Source organism: Neltuma alba, unplaced genomic scaffold (assembly GCF_004799145.2).
Source record: "Neltuma alba isolate B1F8T4 unplaced genomic scaffold, ASM479914v2 tig00000455_pilon, whole genome shotgun sequence".
NCBI lineage: Eukaryota > Viridiplantae > Streptophyta > Magnoliopsida > Fabales > Fabaceae > Neltuma > Neltuma alba.
Genome location: NW_021632058.1, coordinates 1 through 21,625, shown reverse-complemented (window position 1 = coordinate 21,625; position 21,625 = coordinate 1). Strand labels below are relative to the sequence as shown.

Below are 21,625 nucleotides of genomic sequence, written 5' to 3'. Positions count from 1 at the left end.
AGATCAGTGATACTAGGTTAAACACAAAGTAAACTAGGTTTGGGTCTTGGGAGAAAAAGCCCAATTCCAACACTCCCCCTCAAGCTGGCGAATATATGTTGATCATTCCCAGCTTGCTTTTAAAGCCTTCAAACATCTCGAGTGCGAGATTTTGTTATAACATCTGCAATTTGTTGGCCAGAGGGAATGTATAATGAATTGATCACTTTATTGTCCACCTTTTTTTCAATGAAGTATCGATCTATTTCTAGATGCTTATGGTGAATGGGATTGTTAGCAATCTTAATTGCTGAGACATTATATTGGTTTCTTCATCTCAATTTTTTGCTCCTTCAAGAGTCACACAATCCATATCCCTTCACAAATGCCTGGGGACAATTCTCTGTATTCTGATTCTGCTGAGCTCCTTGAAACCACTGGTTGCTTCTTATTCCTCCAAGTTACCAAGTTACCCCAAACATAGGAGCAATAGTTGGTTGTAGATCGACTATCTGACCTTGATCGGGCCTAATTTGCATCAGTGAATAGTTCTATGCCTCTAGAATCACCTTTTGCAAAGAACAGTCCCTGCCCTGGGTTATCTTTAAGTATCTCAGGATCTGTAGACTGCTGTCATATGTTCCTTTTGAGGATTGCTTGAAAGCTGACTCACAGTGATTTGGAAACATATATCAGGTCTAGTCTGGGATAAGTAAATTAACTTTCCCACTAGTCTCTGATATCTTTCATTGTTCACTGCCGTACCATCTGGTCTGATGGTGAGCTTCTGGTTAAGCTGCATTGGGGTGTTGGCGGGTCGTGCCCCTAACATCCCCTCTTTCTACAACCCCTAACATCCCCTCTTTCTTTTAATAAGTCTAGTGTATATACACTGATTCCTTTGTGCGTTTGGGCAATCTCCATTTAAAACATTTGCGTAACTCTGACAAATTATGCGCAAACAGCAGCTGTTTTCACTACCATGGCAAGGACAAAGTAGAAGAGATTAGGTCAGTTTTTGCAAGGAATCCAGTAAAGGTGACACTAGAGACTCCAAACCAATATCATCTCGGGAAACTAGTGAGACCAGGAAGGAACATAATGGATTTTAATCGAGGACCATGAGAAATTAGCCCCCCAAAAAAATGGGAACAACAAGACCAATGAGTCGGGCTAGTCTCACTGCAATCAGGGTCATTATGCTATGGATTCTTGTACATATTTTGTTTGCAATCCACATGGTGAATGAGTTAAATATAGCCTACAAGTCATCTTTATCAATAAGAGACTAGCTTTGATGATGATTTTTTGATAGACGAGAACATTGTCATGTAGTAGTTCATAGTAGTCAAGTCTTATTTTCACAGAACTGCAACTGATTCTAGGAACCGTAGAATTACATGGTTAAAGAAAAAATTACATTTCTTCTTCTAAGTAGGCTTTCTTCCTATGACTTTAAGATCAGCACGACTTGTATGATATGTCAACTCTGATGTACCGTTTGTTCACTTGTGAATGCTTCACTACAAGTCATTGTTGGCGAAGAAATCTTAGGTGCCTCATCTGTAGGGGCTAGCATTGATGATTTTGTTTTAGTTAACCTCACCTATAGCTAACTAGCGATTGAGGGGCCAACTGACAGTTTGCCCGTTGCAAGTGTAGCTAGTGAAGCTATCAAGATTCAAGACAGCAATAGGCTTTCAAAGTGTGATTGACTGATTGGGTCCATTCTTGAAGGGACTGTTATCTTGCACCAAGAGGGTCTCCTGTTAAACTCAGATTTCAGTCCCTCGAACTCTTGAGATTTAGAGAATAAAAGTTGCATGTATTGTTAGCCATCTAGTTGTAGTATGTTATAACTCTAGCGTGACTCTATCCCTATGCAACTCATTCATAATACAGGTTTTGACTTCTATTTCTATACTCTATCTCTATATGCGATTGTTCTCTCTTGCTCTGCCTTTATCAGTTATGTTATTGTTCATCACGCTTTCTTCTCTTCTCTTCTCTCCTCTGTGTGTGTGTGCAGGAGAAAGTAGGGCACAATCTCAAGGTTTTTCACAGATTGGCAACTTCGACTAAAGAGATTGCCGTTCAAAAGATCGTTTTGTAGATCTGCGTATGTGACTTCTACAAATTTAAAAAGTCAACTGAAATCAACTGCTCATCAAGGTCAGCCTATGATCAAGCAGATTTTGTGAATTATAACGTGTGCTACAGGATGCTTCAAGGCGCAAGTTATAACGTGAAAATAGGTGTAGCATTAGAATTAGATATTAGCCTCCCTGAAATGCTCTGTATGTGGTTCGTATATTTTACACTCATGAATGTAGATTATACATTCCAAGAGAAACATAAGAGTAGTAGATTCTGTGATATGTTAAATTATCATTTTTGGCTGATTAGAAAACGTAGAGAAGATTGTTTTGTAGATATGGAAATATCATTAAATTATAAGAATGAAGAGAAGATTCGACTTGATTATCTAAAGAAAGAATGTTATTATTCGCCTTTATGATCCAGGATTTTTGTTAAAAGTAGTGATTGGGATCTTATGACGAGTTTTCCAAGAAAAATGTTCTCTCAAAAATCAAGTTTTCATAACATAATCATTTCAGTGCTTTCAAAAGCCTTGTCTACTTGTCAACAATTTCTTATTGGTTATGAGGAGTTGGTGGCAAATGGTTGAGTTTGCTGGCAAAACTAATGACAATCTCTTCCTTCTATTTAATGGGCTTCGTATCTAATGTATTATGTTGTGAAATGATTTGCTTTTGTTAAACCTTAACATATTAATTTCCTCGTGTAACACAGCAATTGAGTTTTACAAGTGCCAATGCTTCACATGCAACCTTATCAAACAACTTGAGCCCATATTCTTGATGTAATTACTTGTCTTTATCTTACCTTTATTTAACCTTTATTTAATTTAAGCAATTCTTCGTCAAAATTCTCCTTTAACGCAGTTGTTAACCCCAGGAATCCAACAATATTTTATGCATATACTACATCCAATCATGGAAACAAAAAAAAAGAAGAAGCATGAAGCATCAAGGCGCAGGCCCAGCACGCAAACAAAAAGCCTAGCAGCCAATATGTGTCCATGTAAAAATGCACCAAGGAAGACCACCATGAGCATCCATACCAAGATAAGAGAAGCATTGTACAGGTTGAAGCCGTCCGTGCATCATTATTCTTTTTTTTCCTGTTACTTGCCTCATATAAATAAGGACAGACCTGCAAAAATAGAAAAATCCATTTCTCACATGTTTATTACTTTTAACTAATTTTAATTTTTTTTCCCTTATAAAAAGAATAGGAGAGAGCATGTAACAGATATGTTTTACTAGGTTATCGTGTTTCTAGGAAGGGTTCCTCCACTTCTCTCCTCCACCTCTCATTTAAAGTATATGATTAAAGTTTGAGTGGTTCAGATTTTATATTTTATAAAATTATTGATAAAATGTTTTTAAAAAATATATAAATAAAATTAAACTAATAAATTTTAGCAATGATAATTTAAAATAATAAAAAATGTTTAACAAAAATTATTTTATAAAATATAAAATCTATTCAAATTACAATTTTAATGATTAAAATGGGAACTGGAGGCACCCTTTTCCATATATGTTCTACCTTACAAGTGGGCTCCTCACCTATAAATTCCACCTCGTCTTCGAACAATCTTTTTTTTTAAAAAAAAAAAGAAGAAAAGAGTGTATTAATGAATATACTTACATCAATTCATAACATAAGAATTTTCTAATTAATTTACACATATCAATGAAAATAATTAAAACATTAAGGAAAAATTTCTTAAAAAGACTTCTAAATAACTTACATTTTTATTTGGGTCATTAAATTTGTCAAACTCCTAATTAGTTCACATGACTCAAATAAGGATTTTAAAATTTTTTGAAATGACTCTAACACCTATTTTATTATAAACCAATAGAGAAGATTCTATAGTAACATGTTTTATTTCGTAATTAACACGTTTTGATTATAAATTAACGTTTCTTCTCCATAATGAGTTACGTAAATCTTTGAGTAAAACTTGATCATAATACAACTTTAAAAAATAATAAATTCAATTATGTAGTTAACAAGTTTCAATTCTAACAACTTTATGTTTCCAAAATGCAGTTACAATAAGTTTTTGAATAAAACTTAATCACAGCACAATCTTAAAAATTAACAAATTTCATTTCATAGTTAACATTTTTCAATTCTAAATTTACAACTTTTTGTCTCCATTACACAATCGTATTAAGTTTTTGAATACAATTTGATTACAATATAACTTTAAAAACTAACATATTCCATTGCATAGTTAAACAAGTTTCAATTCAAAACTAACAACTTTCTGTTTTCACAATATACTTATAATAAGTTTTTGAATAAAATTTTATCACAATACAATATTAAAAACTAACATATTCTGTTTCACAGTTAACACGTTTCAATTTTAAATTAACTTTTTCTTAGGATAAAACTATTAGAATTGAGAAAAATATTTAATGTAAAATCTAACTCATAGTTATCTCCTTGATTGACTTTTCGATTTTATAATGATAGCCACCAAGTTTTTCCTATTCAGAGGTCTTATGCAATGTGGAAATTATAGAAAATTCTCACGTCCCTAAGTTTCTAATGAGAAGGGCATAAAGTCATTTCATAAAATTTTAAAATTTCTCTCTAGATTATGTGACCTGATTAAAGTTTTGACATATTCAATAACCCAAACAAGGATTTGAATTATTTAAGCATCTTTTTAAGGGATTTTCCCAAGCATTAATTTTGTTATAAAATTTAATAATTTCTCATATTACCCTTATTAACTGTACTAAATTCTAATATCATATTAATTTCTCCTCTCTCTCACATGACCTTTATTAAATATGGGAAGATATCAAAAAAATATTTTGAAGATATCAAAAAAATATTTTAAGACTTATTGAAATTATTAAAACATCTTATAAAATGAACTAAAAATATCTTCTATAAGACTTTTTATAATATCGACCAGGGGAAGCATATAATAAAATTTATAATAAGTACTACTCCCTCTGGTCTTTATTATATGAGCCATCTGAGAAGAAATTTTTTGTTCTTTTTGTAAGATTCTTTGATAATTGCGATGAGCATTAAATAATTTCTTTTCATATATGTCCGTATTTAATGAGAGTGGTGAGATGATATAAATTAATATGATGCACTGAAAATTACTTAAAACTTATAATAAATTTAATGCTTTTAATTGTTTTTATTGATATGTGTGAATTGATTGGCTGGTTCTTATGAAATGTCCAGAGGAAGTATTTGGATTAGTTAATTTAACAAATTAATTCTACATCGTATGAGATAAATATATGAAAAAAGTTTTATTTTGTAAAGGTAAAAAGATTTTTTTTCCTTTTAAACTCTCACAAATTGAGCGAGTCAAATGCTCTCAAATTATAAATTATGCATCTCATTTTTCTTTTTTTCTTTTTCGTTTGGCCCGGGTATGCATCTCATTTTTTCTAACAACTTTTGTTGGCACAGAAAGCTTCAAAAGCTCTACAAACCTCAGTAGGCAACAATAGAAAGCAACAAAGAAAACAAATACAAATAAATAAACATAGGACAAAAAGCCCAAAAAAGAAAGCACCAACGCAGAAAATCTGTCTCGTTAACTAGTGAATGTTGGCATTATTATTCATATTATAAAAGATTAACTTAATCAACTATACCTGCTGTTCTTAAATATGAATTCGTTAATTAATTTGAGTAAATTAAAAAAATTATTTAAGTTAATTATTTATAATAAATATGTGTTATTTTTTCTAAAATATTCTTGCTAATCATGTGTATTAGCTATAATTACTATTTGATGAAATATTTAACATGTGTAACTTTCCTTGGAAAGAAATAGATAAATATGAGAAATAAAGTGGATTTAGGTCTTATATTAAGAATCAAATTGAATGTCAAACTAATTCTTCATTTAAGGACCAGATGTAGTATTTATTGAAAAAAAGTTATCACAAAAAAAAACCTCCAAAAGCCTAAATAACCAATTTGAATAAATTACATATGTTAGTTAAATTAGTTAGGATTAATATAATCTTTGATTAGTCAAGTTTGCCCTCATTTTTGTTTTAGTTTCTCTAGTTTCAAACCCTAGATTTTGGTCCCTCAAAGGACAAAATGGTCCAAGTATTTATTGGATTATAGGGAATAATATTTTAAATGAAAAGAAATTTAAAAGACCAAAATCTATGGTTTGAAACTTGAGGAACCAAAACTAAAATGAGAATAAACTTGAATGATCAAAGTTTGTATTAACCCAATTAGTTAATATGATATGTTTTTTTCTAAATGTATTAACCCAGTTAGTTAATATGATTTTTTTCTTAAATACTCTAATATTATTTCTTAATTCCTTCCCTTCTTTTCCTATTTAATTATTATTGAGAAAATATTAATAAAATCAATTTAAAAAAATTGATAAATAGGTAAAATAAATCTTATATATAAGATTAATATCAAATCTCATATTAGTTACTCTTCTGATATTAAAAATAAAACTTATTTTATAGTACAAATTATATTATAAAATAAGTCATATTTAGGATTTTATGTGCCATGCTAGGACGAGGTGGATAGCTGTTTCGACTGCAAAGAAATTTTCTTGGCAGAAAGTAGCGGTTGTTTCTTGCCAGCAGTGTACACAGCTTTTCTGTGTTTTCTGTTTTCTCCCATTTGTTCGATCTTGGATTCTGAAAACGCAATGTTCTGAAATAAGCTGCCCCAAATAGATCAAAGGGCTTCTGCTGCGCTTGACTGATCAAGATTGCATTTTCCTTCAAAATCCTACGCTTTCCCGGAAAGTTTTTTCCCCACGAAGTGCTAATTTCCTTTTCCATGGCAAATGCCTGGAAAAGAGATAAACCCTCCGGACTACGCTCCCCGAGATTCCTCCTTCTACTTCTCTCTGGTTCTCTTATCCTTCTCTTTATCTTCTTTTCCCTCACTACTCGCCCCTCCAATCCCAGTCCTGGCTTCCTCGCCGTAAACACTCGTCTCTCGTTCCACGCGATTTCTCCTTTCGATTGCATCAAATCTCCACAAGCACACCCGGTGATTGCTAGCACCGTCGAAGGCGTTCGATACCCGTTTCTGTACTCCCTTTCCGATTTCGGAAATTTGCCTGACAAGCCTCACAAGAACATTGTCAGAATCCTCAAAGGGAAACGTTTTAGGAAACCCGATATTTCGGCAACGATTCAGGATGTTTTGGAGAGGATGAAAAGCGAAGGACGAGATGGTTTTGTTGTCGATGTGGGCGCCAATGTGGGGATGGCAAGCTTCGCTGCCTCGGCTATGGGTTTTCGGGTTCTGTCATTCGAACCTGTTTTCGAGAACTTGCAGAAGATTTGTGAAGGGATTTACTTCAATAGGGTGGCGGAATTGGTCACTCTATTTCAGGCTGCAGCATCGGATCGGCTTGGTAACATTACCTTTCACAAGGTACTGTTTCTTGACGATTGCTATTGATTGATTTCTTGCATTAAATTTGATTTTCCATAGTTTATATGGTGAAGTACGAATTGAACTATAGTGGGAGATGGCAGAAAATGGCTTAGCTTGTCGGGGATTAATTTTAAGTGAGGGGAGTAACTGGCTAAATGCTTAGCTTAGGCTTCATTTCTAAATCAATAAATTTAGATTTGGAAATTGAGTAGCATACCTCCAAGGTTTATTTCTACTCGAGTTGCTTCTAATCTTAATTTCCGAACAATTACTTATTCTTGCGTTCTGAGGCACCCTAGGATCTGAATTCGAGCGGAATAGATTCAATCTGTGTGTGAAGATATTTAATGAAGTTGAGGCATACATGTAAGTTTGATGTGTGAAGCTGTTCAGAAACTTAGAAAATTGTACTACCTCTCGTCCTAATTATAAGACCCCATTTAGGACCGGAGGCAGTAGTCTGTAGGTGATAGCAAGATACTGAAAGATCAGTTGGGGAACCCTGGTACAGGCTATTGATATTGACTTGTGAATAATGGTTAACTAATATGCACAGCTTAAGTTGTGGCTTACGGCTTTAATTGGATGGGCTTGGATGGATCCATCTATAAGCGTTAACAATATCTTCTAGAGATACTGTTGAATCATAATTCTCTAAGGCTCCTAAAGTCTGTACCATGCGCAATTTATCACTTGTCACGGTGGAAGTTATTTTAAAATAATGCTTCTCTGCTTCGTGGTTGAAGCTGTCAATAGTTTGACAAAATTACAACACAAATTCATTCTCATTTGTAGTTTGGTTAGAACTTGAGACTACGTAGTTCCAGTATAAAGATGAGTCATTTGGATCTTAACTAAGTATTACAGGAAATGACGCAAAGAATGAGCGCGCGGAACCCATTTTCTTGCTCTTTATATCCACTTTTTTCTCTCTATTTCTCTTTCACTTCAAAAACACTTTGCAAACTTATAATATTTTGCTGATCTGCTATAGTTGGTTGGTCGGCTGGACAATAGTGCTGTTTCTGCAACTGGTGCAAAGTTGGCATTTCAATCCAATGAAGAGATAGCTCTTCAAGTAAAGTCTGTTCCTCTAGATGAAGTGATTCCTGAGTCGGAGTCAGTGCTTCTGCTGAAAATAGATGTTCAGGGATGGGAACATCATGTGCTTAAAGGAGCATCGAAGCTTCTCTCAAGAAAAGGAAGTGAGGCCCCATATCTCATATATGAGGAAGATGAGCGCTTGTTGCAGGCGAGTAATAGCAGTGCAAAAGAGATTCGCGACTTTCTCAAAACTGTGGGTTATCATGATTGTACTCAGCATGGCACAGATGCTCATTGCACCAAGAAGGCTTCAACATAACTTTCCTCTTCAAAATTTTCTCTCGATGGATGGTGGGGTCCGCTGGCATATTCATTTTAATCAGTTTTGATTAGCTGCTTTCAGCTATCTATAATACAAAAGAGCATTGGGTAAGAATTTCTCTTGATTACAAATGCTAGCGAGACTGAGTTAGGGATTGAATGGTTAACAGCAGGCTTCAGAATATCTTGATGAATCTCACACAGTGATATGAGTTGGAAATAGATCTGCAGCTTGAGGTGTATTCTCTAGGAGCTTTTAGGTTTGATTTCCTGTTCTTTTGTTTGAAATTTGATTTATCCATTTTTTCTTCAAATGTATGTCAGATGTAGTGAAATTACAAATGCTAATGGTCAATTGGCCTCACATCACATGCCCGCTTCAAATGGTTACCAATGTCGGCCGTTGGACGCTTTCTGATATAACCAAACTGCATAAACATTGAAATGAACAATGAATGGAGAAGCTATCCATTGTCCATCTTGTTACTCATGAGCTGAGGCCAGTATTTGAGAAGCAACAAATTATCGTAAACGAAGTAATTAAGCCCTCTGTGTCACTCAAAGAATTTGGCAATTCAGCTTGTAAGCGCGTGGGGTTGCGGCAAAAAGGAAGTGAGATTTGCTTGTGAGAATGCATTTTCAGTTGAGAAAAAAGCCACTTGTTGATCTCTTTTCAAAAATTGTTAAACATGTGTTGTGATGTTATTTCTTAATCAAAAGTTGTTAATGCCTATTGAAATTTAATCAATACCCACACAAAATTCGTCCATAACTTGAAAAAATGGGTTGTTATTTATTGTGATGTTGTTATTTCTTAATTAAAAGTTATTAATGCCTATTGAAATACAGTTAATACCCTTATAAAAGCGGTTGATAATCTGAAAAAGTAGGCTGCTATTTCTTAATCAAAAGTTGTCAAATTGTGCTGTGGTATTGTTATTTCTTAATAAAAAATTGTCAACAACCAGGTAGTTAAAATTGAGAAGATAACTTATATTATGTTTTGGATTATATTGATAGCAAGACATTGGTAACCCAATAATTATGCAATATTTTGGCCTAAACCACTAAAGGGTGGTGCCAATGATGGGCACCGCGAGTATTTGGCGAGGGGTTGGGTTTTTTTTTTTTTTAAAGACTTTTTTTTTAATAAAAGGCATTGGTGTCAATTGTCCTTAATTTTAAAATGACAATTTAGGATTTCCTCCCATTTTGGTATTATGAAGTGTTAGCTTCTCAAATTGGAATTGAACTTTTTTTTAGTTTAATCTGTTATAAACATTAGGGTGAATTATAATTGAGTCCCAAAAAAAAATTTAATTACTAATAAGTATCAATAACAAGTAAGCAGTTATCATTTTACATTTTGAAACTTACCAATTGTAAGCTATTTTGTTGTCACCGAAACTTTTTAGTATTATGTTTCTTATTTAAAATTTCGTAGTGATTCTCTCTAAACATTATCAATGAACGTGAAATTAGTTAATTTTAAATTTATAGAATTTCATAGATTTTATGAAATTTCTTTCAATTCATTTTACATCATTTTAACACGTGCATTTCATAAAATTTATAAATTGAAATTATTGGATCAAATAATAAGGATTCAATTGGAACAATAAATTACAAGAATCTAATACAGGATCGAGATAAAATTATAAGGACCTCTAGATCGATTTTCCGCGGCAGTAATTATAAGCCGTGAATTCTATGGACCTCGGTGATTTTTTTTTTTATTATCACTTTTCGAATTCAGTTTAATAAGTGTGATTCCTATCTGTCTTTTTTAATTATTTATTTTATCCTTTTGTCACTAGAAAGAATCTGGGTGTTAGAATGCAATCAAGTGTACATATATTTTTTCCTTAAGCCAAAAAAATCTACTTATTGCTAGTGGAAAAGCTTTCGCCCCAAGAAAATAAATCGTTCAAATGAAACATCTCACAAATTGACTATTGAGAATAAGTAAGACTATCATACTAGTAATCCCATTGGAGGACATGCCAAGTTATAGAAGATTAAAACAATATAATTGTGATTTCAAATGGAGCCCTCCGCATTAAATGTAAGCTAAAGTTTATTATTACACAGTATAAAGTTACTCTTACATAAGATAGACATAATACATAACTTCAACCTGTACAGGTCACAGAATTTGTTGTACCCTGGATCTATAGAATGAAAGTGACTCAGATACAAAAGCTTATTCCTTAAGATTTTTTCGGTCCACTGTTTTGGGAAGAGCCAGCTCTTTCCACCATGACATCGTAAAGCTGCTTCCCGTTCTGCTTGTTTTAACAAAGCAGTAATGATCAACTTAAAAACAAAAACAGAAAGGGAAACAAAATGTCAAAAGCTTGAAGTTCCAGACTGCTTACAAAGATTATAGGGAAGAAATGAATTTGTCCCTCGGGCTTTGTTTGTTTCTCCTTGAAGTACACTAAGATAGGGAAGTTAGGCCACCAAAACTCCCAATTAACAAATGTTGAATACCTGAAGCGCATCAAGCAAATTTTGTTTTGTTTCTCATGCTTTTATGAAATCCTAGTTTCATTAGATTTTCATAGCTAAATTATGCACTTACTTCCAACGGTTTTTCCCACCTACAAAGACATTTTCACCTGATTCCTTGAGTTCATCACCGACCTTTACCGCCTGAAACCATAAAGTTCGTAGACTAATGCTAATTTTATTTGTCAATAATGATAAAAACCAAAAACCCTGAAATGGTAAAACTACATTTACACGAAGAAATAACAAACAATAACCACAGTTTCGGGAAGGTGAAAAGAGAACTTACCAGAGCCTCATCATCAAAAACGAACCTAACTCTAGTGGTCTGAGGAAACAAAAGGAAACATCACAAGATAAGCACTCAGCTAGATTCTTAGAAGTTAGAACTGGAAAAAGTAGTGCAGCTAAAACAGATCCTGTTAGCTTGCAGCCTGTAAAGCTTCTCTAACATGTAATACTAATTAAACCTCATCCACTTAATTACAAGTTCAATTATTGATAATTACCTGGACTAACAGAAGCAAACCGAGGAGACCAACAGGGATAGCAGGAACCACATTATTTGTGTAAGCCAACCCACCAGTTATACCTGATATGATACAACTTAAAGTCATCATTATCTATTTTATAATGAATAAGAATAGAGACAGGACTATGGAACACTTCCTTTCTTTTCTTTTCTTTTCTTCCCCCCCCCCCCCAAAAAAAGGTCACAAAAGGAAATACAATCAAGTGTTATCAAAATACATCACTGGGGTACACGGTAGGGGAACCACTAGATCCCAGCATCCTCAACATTTGCAAGTGCACAAAGCTAGCAATTTTCAGGAGCCATATCCTCATAAAGGAATTTTCCTTTTCTTTATAGTTGTAAACATTCACCTGATGACCAATACCCAAGAAGAAGACAGCACACTGAAGGAGATGAGTGTGTGTGTGTGTGTGAATCAAGTTCTTGCCTTCTAAGATTGTAACCTTCCATCACCACCCCAAGCAAAGAGCTATAGCAATAAAGTTCTTTGGTAAAAAGTGAAAGAATAGTTTGCTTGCCTCTATACTTGCTGCGTGGCTGCTTACGATTATGAAATTCTAGATGATATTAGTCCACAAGCATTATGAAAGTTGATTACCAAGAAAAGTTTTACAAACATTCATGGGTCACCATAGTCTAGTTGATATCTCAATTAATGTACAGGTCATCCAAGTATTATTTTGACTACCATTTTCAACATTCATCTTTCCCGGAGAACAATATGCATTCGTGTTTAACTTCAAACACATTAAGTTATGGACCTATTTCTAGTCAATTAGAACTCTTCATTGTTATAAGGGCTATTGCTCCCTCGCAAAGCTTAATGTGTGCTAAGGCACATATAAGACAAGGAAGAACCAGTTTTTACCGAGCAAAACAATTGGAATTCGGTAATCTGGGTCGGGAATCACAGTCTCTCTGGTCTTGACTCTCCTTCCAAGCTGTCGACAAAGAAAATCAACAGCGAGAATTACACAACTAAAACCAAAACTACGATTTAAGACCATGTAAGCATTGCTGCTCTGAGCATCCTTATATCGGCATGTTTACATCTAGAAAATTAAAATTATGGAATTTTTATTTTAATCATAATAATGATTTCTTGTAAATCACTAAACTATGTATAACTATATATGTGCATATATTGGTGGAAGAGTTCGGTAGTAACCAGTGAGGAAACCACAAGACGGCTTCCATGGCGAGTAGCTATCTCTCTTCTCAAAGAATTGGGATCACACAGTACTTGTCCGCACAACGATGTCTTGATGTCAGTAACGTATCCTACATTTTCCTTTTCTAGAACAAACAAATAAAGTATACGCAATTAGCTCCAAATCAAATGTTTCCCCATGAACATGGAAGAACAGCCCAAATTTCATCTTGTATATCCTATGGAAGAATTATCACAATTCCTAATTAATTGTAAGATTCAAAGAAAACCCTATAAAAGTTATACAAAATTAATCAACAAAAGAGATTAAAATAATGCATAAATGTCATTAAGCTTACTTCGCGAGGGAAGAAAGCGATAAACCGACAACAGAGAGCTCGCCATTTCTTTTAGTCTCTTATTTTGCTTACGTCCTCGTTTTTTTGGTTTCTGTGGGGGATGCAATTTGGGGTGGATAATATTACGTTAATACCCACCTTTTTTAGCCGTAAGAAATGGAATACACGGGGGAATTCGGGATTTGTTCAAGGGCATTTGCGGAATACGAACCTAAACTTGACCCGCGGAGAAGAGGACCTTATCTGTTTCAACTTTCAAGTTGGGTTCGGTGCCACTAGACGGCTAAAAGCACACACTGCAGCCTCAGGCTTTGGTTAGCTAATCCGTTCGATATTTTTCTTCTGAGAAAGCAAAGGCTTTGCAAAGGCATTTGAACTCCAGTACATGGCGCATACTCTATTCTCCACTCCAATTTGTTCCTTGAAATCCTCAAACAGACCAGGTATTCTTGACTTTCTGAACCTTCTCGAACTTCCAAGGTTGCGAATGTTGTGTTATTGAATGCTTTTTAATTAATTTGAGTAGGGATAGTGACCCGCAATTCGGTCGACCGAAAGGCTTTCCAGATAATCGAAGCATGTCAGAATTCTAAAGCTCGCAACTTACAGTCTTTCGAAATCAAGGTGAGAGTTTGTTTTCAGCTTCCCGGTTAGAAAGGATACGCTTATTGATTATTGCTGATACAAGTTAATAAAGGGATTCTTTTGCTCGAACGTGTCATGTGGGATCAGTTTCTGTGTAGTTTTTGTGATACATAGTGTGATGAAGACCGCACAGTTAATAAACCGTTGCCTCTACTGTTGCTGTAAAGCAAGGAGCAATGCTGGGTCAGCTGAATTTATGTTGATCATGGGGTAATTAGCTGGCAGTCAGTGAATTTTATGGCTGTTATGGTTCATGATGTCTAGGTTATTGACTGTAAACTCGACATATTTGATGACGTTGATTCATGGTTTCTTTGGGACTTATTCGGAAGAAGTAGGTAGGCAATAAGCAGGCTTAGGTTCTATGAGAGGATTTGGTGGCTAGTGTCATATGCTATGACACTGATTAAGGACTTGAAATTATTGGCCAATGTATATGAAGATGTATTACTTGACAAAGTTTTTGTTATTATGCTAACAAATTGTTTTAAAGCACACTCTAATCTTGCTTGAATACAGGCTACTAATGATAATAATCAAAGCACCACCAAAGCAAAGAGCATCGTTTGTTCTAACTGTGAAGGAAATGGTAAGTGAAATGTATCGTATCAATTACTTTGGGATTATTGTCGTTTTAATTGTTTTCTATTGATTGGAACATGTCCAACTATTGCAGTTATATCTCCATGTGATTAAATGCATCGCAGCTAGTTTAGTACCAACACTAGATGGTAAAACATAGACTCAAGGAAAAAGTTGATTATCGAGTGGTTTCTTTCTTGTTGAGCGATTCCTTAGCTTTTCCTATGAATACTGATATATGCTCAGTGATGTCCTCACATTGCTTTTACTGTGATGTTTGGACATAGTAGATTGGTCATGACTTATCTTTTGTATTGGGTAATCTGAAAATTAGCATTTACTTTAATGTACTCCCATATGTAGATCTTTACATTGGTGGTGGAGCATTTGAAATAATTACGTCACTTCTAGAATCTGATTGTTCATTGTTTAGTCAGTTTGATTAAACTAGAGACACATTGATGCATTATCATCTAGTTACTGCTGATAATGTTGTGCCTACTACGCATTTAATTAGGGAAATTTCTTGTTCTTTTTGTTAGCATTGCCCTTTAATGCATATTTAGGATTTATATTTTGCATCTTCAGCCTTAAGCGCCATCGGTGCTTCCAAATTTCTTAGTGAACTGGTGGACTTGCAGAGATTTTTCCCTTGAAGTACAAACGTCAGCATTAGGCTCCCCATGATTTATTCTTTTGGTTCAATTTCTAGGTGCCATATCATGTTCTCAGTGCAAAGGAAGTGGAGTTAATTCTGTAGATCACTTCAATGGGCAGTTTAAAGCTGGTGGACTATGTTGGCTTTGCAGGTAGCTGCATCAAATGCTCATCTTGTCCTTCCCTTAATATTGTCCTGTGCGAACGTGTCTATCTTATGCTGTGTTTCAGTGAATAATTAAGTCCATATATGCATATGTTCCGCTTCCAGCACCTTGCATCAGCATGTTACAATGCATATGGATATCCACTCATTCTGCGCCTTTGTTTTTATACATGATGCATGTGTAGCTACGCTTCAATATATTACGCATAGCTCTGTCTAAACTGGGTTCATTTTCTTCTGTTAACCAAATCAATTAGTGAAGCAGAGAAGTTGGTGATAAGAATAGTTGCATCATCTTATGCTTCTCCTTAGTTCTATGCTTCAGTTGCAACTGCTGTATAATGTCCCACTACTCTTAGGCAAAGTTTAGGCGACTTTGCTAAATTACAAAATTGAATTTGAACAAGTGCAAATCTCAGAATTTGAAAATATATTAGTAGGTGTTAGTTTCTTTTATCTAAAGCTCTCCAATATGCATGTCTTGCAGGGGTAAGAAACAGGTTTTGTGTGGAGAGTGTAATGGAGCTGGTTTTCTGGGAGGATTCTTGAGCTCATTTGATGATTAGAGTCGCAAGATTGCCTATAGAGAGAAAAGGTGGATCAAATGTTCCTCTGTTGATTTTTGTTTGTTTTGTTTCTAAATATTGCCATATGTAATTGTGTCTGTAAGAAACAGCATCTGTTTCACGGTTTTCACAATATTACCTTGAAGCAAGGGAAGTGTAGAATCGTTTTGTATTGATTGATGTTTATGACTTCATTCAGTGCATACCTGCTAGATTTTTCCAATATTTCCTGCTCGTTTGGTTGCGAGAATCTTGGCCCTAGAAACGGAAATTTTCTTTCCATTCCTTGCTTAAGCGTGATTGGTTCGCCATAAGGGCCCATAAACATCATTCCCATGGATAGAGGATGGTGTCATTTGTATGAGAAAGAAGACGTCTTCCTTAATTTGATGGAATGAAGATTCTGGGACAGCGAAAATGTAGTTGTGGCTGAAAATCCTTCACGCCGGTCCATCGCATGGAAGAATTGTTCCTCGCTTTGGCATCTCTTCTGTGCTTGTCCTTCCAAAAGCTCCGATGAACCATGGCATAGCCTGCTCTGTTTTTTTCCTTTTTTTTGGTGCCAAGTATAATCATCCTCCTATTAGAAGTAATTATGTCCGAGGTACTTGAACACTAAATGTGGGATCTCTTTTAGTAGGCATTCAAACTTTAGTTCATTATCTTGTGAAGAACTAATTGTAAACCTGCATTATTGAATGAGTTCGCAAAGTTTTATTGGTGAATGTTTAAAAGATCAGGTTGATGATGGTCTAATTGAGGTTTGACAAGTTTGAAAAATGTCGTTAGCTCTTATGGGGCTTTATGGCCTAGGGCCCAGAGCCTGTCCATGATAGTGAAAGGTTGTGAGTTTGATTTTATTGTGACCTCAAATATTTTTGCCTTATATAATTTTTTTTAAAAAAAGGGGTCTTTAGCAACATGCCCGTTTTTGTAATTCAACCACCACCTTTGCTGCAGAGTTATGTATTTCCTCAACCACTTGAAAGTCCTTTTTCTGCAGTGAAAAACTGAGAATTGATTGTTGAAGATTCGCGGGTAGCATGGAAGGGGAATTCTGCCCTTGTTAAGTATAATGATTGAAAATGGAAGGCAAGACCGAGTATTTTGATTTAATTTTGGTTTTCATAATGAAGACTGGACAGTGAAGGAGAGCTGGAAAAGGTAGAAGGCATTAGATATATTTAATTATATATATAATAGAATCTAAAGGAATAAATATAAAATATAAACAACTCTGTTCTCATCCCCTTTTTTTGTTGTTCTGTTGTTTAGAAAATCAAACTAGGTTAGCCGGTTGGATGGAAATATTGGGTGAGCCTGGCTTGATCGGAAATGCAAAGAGGCTAAGTTATCAAAGGCCTCGGGGGTAATTTGAAAGAATAGGACTAGCTAGTCGCACTTGTTGGGTTTTTTTTTTTTTTTTTTTATGTGTGGTAAGCACAGGTATTATCTGATTAAAGATAATCATGTATGAAATATTGTTGAACACTAAACGTGGATATTTCTTCCAATAGAGATTCAAATCTTAGTTTATCAAGTTGTAAGAAATTAGCCAATTCCGTTAAACCTAATCCTGTTAGTACTGTCAGGACTTGTTGAATCTTTTTATCTATCTTTCACTCTGAGTTGCGTGCTAGGCCCATAGACCGCTTTTATTTATGCTCTATACTGTTTGTTTTGCTCCCGCATGTAAGAACCAATAGAAAGGCCCGTTTCGATTTTAAATATAATTTGTAATTTGGTTAATTTAGATTTATATAGCAAAATTAATTCAGGTGCTTGCTGATATTGATGGACAAAACAGATTTGCCGCTCCATGAAATCTCTCTTCTGACTTAAAATCATGATGTAACGTGTATTTCCTGCTCCAATCATGGAATAGATGAAATAAATAAAAAATAAATAAATTTTTATTCAAAAATAAAAGAAAAATAGCACAAAAATAACACTTAAACCTGAAATTCCCAAAATGGTTACTTGAATAAGCAAAATCCCAATTTAGGTGTAAGTGAATAATTTGGGATTTGTAAATTTGCTGAAATGATCATATTGTCTTTTTTTTAATTGTTTTTTAAAAACCAAATCCTCTTACTGGTTGGCTGGTCACCAGAGCTCTAGTGTCGACGACAATCACCATCACCAATGATTGGTCGTTGGAGCTCTAGTGGCCGGCAATTTTTTTTTTTTTTTAAATTTTTACAATTTCAATAACATGTTTAATAAGTTTTGTAATGCTATTAACAATTTCGGTATATTAGTTAGCAACAGATTTTTCAAAAAAATTCAAAAAGTAGCATTTTTACAACTTTAGTAATACCATTGACAAGTTCGCTATGGTATTTAATAATAGGTTTTTTAAGAAATTCAAATTCAAAAAGTAGCATTTTTAACAAGTTCAACATGGTAGTTAACAACAAGTTTTTCAAGAAATTCAAAAAGTAGCATTTTTACACCTTTAGTAACACCATTAACTAGTTTCATAGCTCTATTAACAAGTTCGGTATAGCATTTAATAATAGATTTTCTGAGAAATTTAAATTTAAAAAGTAGCATTTTTAACAAGTTCAATATAACAATTAACAACAAGTTTTTCAGGAAATTCAAAAATTAGTATTTTTGCAACTTTAGTAATATCGCTAGCAAGTTCCGTAATTTTATTAACAAGTTCAGTATAGCATTTAAAAACAGATTTTTCTGAGAAATGCAAATTTAAAAAGTAGCATTTTTAACAAGTTCAATATAGCAGTTAATAATATATTTTCTAGGAAATTCAAAAAATAGCATTTTTACAATTTCAGTAATGTCGTTAACAAATTCCATAACTCTATTAACAAATTCGGTATAGCATTTAACAACAGATTTTCTGAGAAATTCAACAAGTAACATTTTTGTAACTTCAATAACATGGTTAACAATTAATGTAATGATACTAAAAGCTTTCATAAAGGTTAATGTTTTTAATATTAGCTCTCTATAAATGTTGTACAACAAAATTTTTTCACTTGTTAGGCAACCATTATGGTTATAAGAGTTATTAATATCACTAATGACTTATTAACCACTTTACTAAAGTTATAAAAAAAAAACCATTTTTTGAATATTTCAGAAAACCTCCTGTTAAATGTTATACCAAACTTGTTAATAGAGTTATAAAACTTGTTAACAGCATTACTGAAGTTGTAAAAATACTACATTTTGAATTTCTTAAAAAACCTATTGTTAACTACTATACTGAGCTTGTTAATAACGTTATAGAATTTGTTAACTATATTACTTAAGTTGTAAAAATTTTCAAAAAAAATAGTTGCCGACCACTAAAATTCTGACGACTAGTTGTCAGCCGACACTGGAGCTCTGGTGATTGCGGCCACTTGAGCTCCAGCAGCCGCTGCCGACACCAAAGCTCCAATGACCTGCCAATTAGTCAGGGTATTTGGTTTTTTAAAAACAATAAAAAAAAAAACAATATGATCATTTCAACAAATTTACAAATTCCAGATTGGTTGCTTATACCTAAATTGAGATTTTACTTGTTCAAGTGACCATTTTAGGATTTTGAAGTTTAAATGTTATTTTTGTGTCATTTTCCCAAAATAAAATCCTACTAGAAGTGTCCAGTTCATCCTTCTCATAAGCCATCATCAACTATTAATTTGGTTTCTCTTACAAATTTACAAATTATAAGTATAGAAATTAATACCTATAGTTGAATAAATTATAAGAACCCAACAGAAATTTTAAAAACACTACAAGAACTAAATTAAAAATAAAGTGAAAATCACGAGGACATGCATATTAATTTTACTAGTTGAAAATAAAATTTACATATTCAAGAAAGAGCTAACAACGTGCATGATTACAAATATATAGCAACTTCATGAATTGGACCGGGAAAAAAAAACAACAACTTTATGAATTGATAATAATATACTACCTCTGGTCTTTAATATAAGACCTTGTTTAACTTTTATTTTGGTTCTAAATATAAAACCCTAATCCATTTTGTCTCTTATATTTACATATATTTTTCTAATATAGTCTTATTAACAATAATAGTTCTAGTTAATACACTTGATTAGTAAAAACATTTAAAGAAATACAACACATATTTATTACAAATAACTAATTTAATTTTTTTTTCTTAATCTTTTCAAATTAGTCAACTAATTCTTATAATTAGGACCGGAGGTAGTACTACTTTCAATGCCTAATATAAAATTTAATTTGTGGTTTAAACTGAACTACAAATTTGCTTGTCCCACAATGTTCCAAGGTTTTGCCATTATTTACACAATAATTACACAAATAGCAAATAGAGAAATATCATCATGATACTAATATCAGACGCAGAACTTCGCCTGAAAGCTTGAATGATTTCTCAGTTTCTTCCAAACAATGATTCTTTTCTTCTCGGGTCCATCCCTGACGAAAACCATTGAGCAAACTATTTACAATGTCGACTTGAATTAATACCCCGTAAGCAGATTTAAATAAAGAAGAAAATAAGCTTTTGTACTAAAATACTCCATTTTATGTCATATTTTATTATTGTTGACACCCAGTGAACTTATAGAACAACAACCTATGGGTAAGCAGGTAAAGATTCATGATACAAGAAACTCACTTCTGTAACTTTATTCAACTTCTCCCTCACATTTCGTAACAGTTGGGAAAGTTGACCCTCCCATTTATAGAACTCCAACACTTTGTTGTTTAGTATCTTCTCAGCTACCTGCAGGTTACTAAAAACTAAGAAATGGGAATAATGCCCTGACTATAGCAGGATAACACCAAAGCATTGACTATAAAATCGTGGAAATAAAAAGCCTAAAACATCATAAAGATATATCGTTATGAGAAGAATCAACACTGATGTGAGTTCCATTGTTGCTGGAAATCAAAACATACTCAGCCAAAACCAAAACACGTGGCTAGCCACACAAGGAAAATGCTGGATGGTGATTCATTCTTAACAACACAGATGAATAAGGAATCTCATTGTTCAATTCTTTCACACTAAGTTGAGTTAGGCAAGCATAGTAAGAAGGTAGTAAAGCAGACCATGAATAGTAAATTTGCTGCGAAACTGTAAAAAGGACTGCATATTGACAGTTAGACGGTTATCCTTACTGTTGTCCAATGTAAAACTTTGCGCATGAATCCATATAACATGGGGAAGAAGTTATGTTCCAACTCACATTTTCAAATCTTCCTCATTCTTTCAAATTAAGAATCATGTCTAATGTGTAACAATCGTAGTGATGATCATGAAGACTTTACGCTAAAGGAGATGGACTAAAGAACCACAGTTACGTTCCTACTTCATTTCCAATCATCCTCGTTCTTTCATATTCAGAATCATGTCTATCGTGTAACAATCGAAGTAATGATCATGAAGAATTTATGCTAAAGGAGATGGACTAAAGAACACAGTTATGTTTCTACTTCATCTTCAAATCTTCATCGTTCTTCCATACGCAGATCATGTCTAAGGGTAACAATCGAAGTAATGATCATGAAGACTAAAGAAGATGGACCAAAGAACCATTTCAAAATGCTATAGACATGCCAATCCACGAGTGAGACTTC

At 33.7% G+C, this 21,625-nt stretch overlaps 4 protein-coding genes and 2 long non-coding RNA genes across 6 annotated transcripts in view; 4 read left to right on the top strand and 2 right to left on the bottom strand.

Moving 5' to 3' along the window:
* The window catches only part of LOC114738725 (nuclear pore complex protein NUP205), a 41,607-nt gene extending 39,138 nt beyond the window's left edge, over positions 1-2,469 (top strand). Inside the window, exon 45 of the mRNA XM_028926819.1 lies at positions 2,009-2,469. Within this exon, the coding sequence (XP_028782652.1) occupies positions 2,009-2,092 (84 nt within the window). The 3' untranslated portion in view covers positions 2,093-2,469. The remainder of the gene's footprint in view (positions 1-2,008) is intronic.
* A 322-nt stretch (positions 2,470-2,791) lies between these two features.
* Positions 2,792-3,013, top strand: LOC114738661 (uncharacterized). The gene is made up of 2 exons (XR_003739555.1): positions 2,792-2,863; positions 2,959-3,013. It is a non-coding gene; the product is annotated as an uncharacterized LOC114738661 (long non-coding RNA).
* A 3,684-nt stretch (positions 3,014-6,697) lies between these two features.
* LOC114738815 (uncharacterized) lies at positions 6,698-9,231 on the top strand. Its single transcript, XM_028926908.1, has 2 exons — positions 6,698-7,494; positions 8,492-9,231. The coding sequence occupies exons 1-2, from the start codon at positions 6,889-6,891 to the stop codon at positions 8,858-8,860; spliced, it is 975 nt and encodes a 324-aa protein (XP_028782741.1). The 5' UTR covers positions 6,698-6,888; the 3' UTR covers positions 8,861-9,231.
* A 1,639-nt stretch (positions 9,232-10,870) lies between these two features.
* Positions 10,871-13,494, bottom strand: LOC114738906 (uncharacterized). The gene is made up of 8 exons (XM_028926997.1): positions 13,418-13,494; positions 13,077-13,204; positions 12,777-12,849; positions 11,883-11,965; positions 11,663-11,701; positions 11,447-11,517; positions 11,241-11,355; positions 10,871-11,147 (listed from the first exon to the last, which is right to left on the bottom strand). The coding sequence occupies exons 1-8, from the start codon at positions 13,461-13,463 to the stop codon at positions 11,073-11,075; spliced, it is 630 nt and encodes a 209-aa protein (XP_028782830.1). The 5' UTR covers positions 13,464-13,494; the 3' UTR covers positions 10,871-11,072.
* A 198-nt stretch (positions 13,495-13,692) lies between these two features.
* On the top strand, positions 13,693-16,258 carry LOC114739000 (uncharacterized). Its single transcript, XM_028927096.1, has 5 exons — positions 13,693-13,860; positions 13,944-14,041; positions 14,582-14,651; positions 15,357-15,453; positions 15,955-16,258. Exons 1-5 carry the CDS (start codon positions 13,803-13,805, stop codon positions 16,031-16,033), a joined length of 402 nt encoding a protein of 133 aa, XP_028782929.1. The 5' UTR covers positions 13,693-13,802; the 3' UTR covers positions 16,034-16,258.
* A 3,976-nt stretch (positions 16,259-20,234) lies between these two features.
* LOC114739101 (uncharacterized) lies at positions 20,235-21,187 on the bottom strand. The gene is made up of 2 exons (XR_003739584.1): positions 20,661-21,187; positions 20,235-20,458 (listed from the first exon to the last, which is right to left on the bottom strand). It is a non-coding gene; the product is annotated as an uncharacterized LOC114739101 (long non-coding RNA).
* Positions 21,188-21,625: the final 438 nt, after the last annotated feature.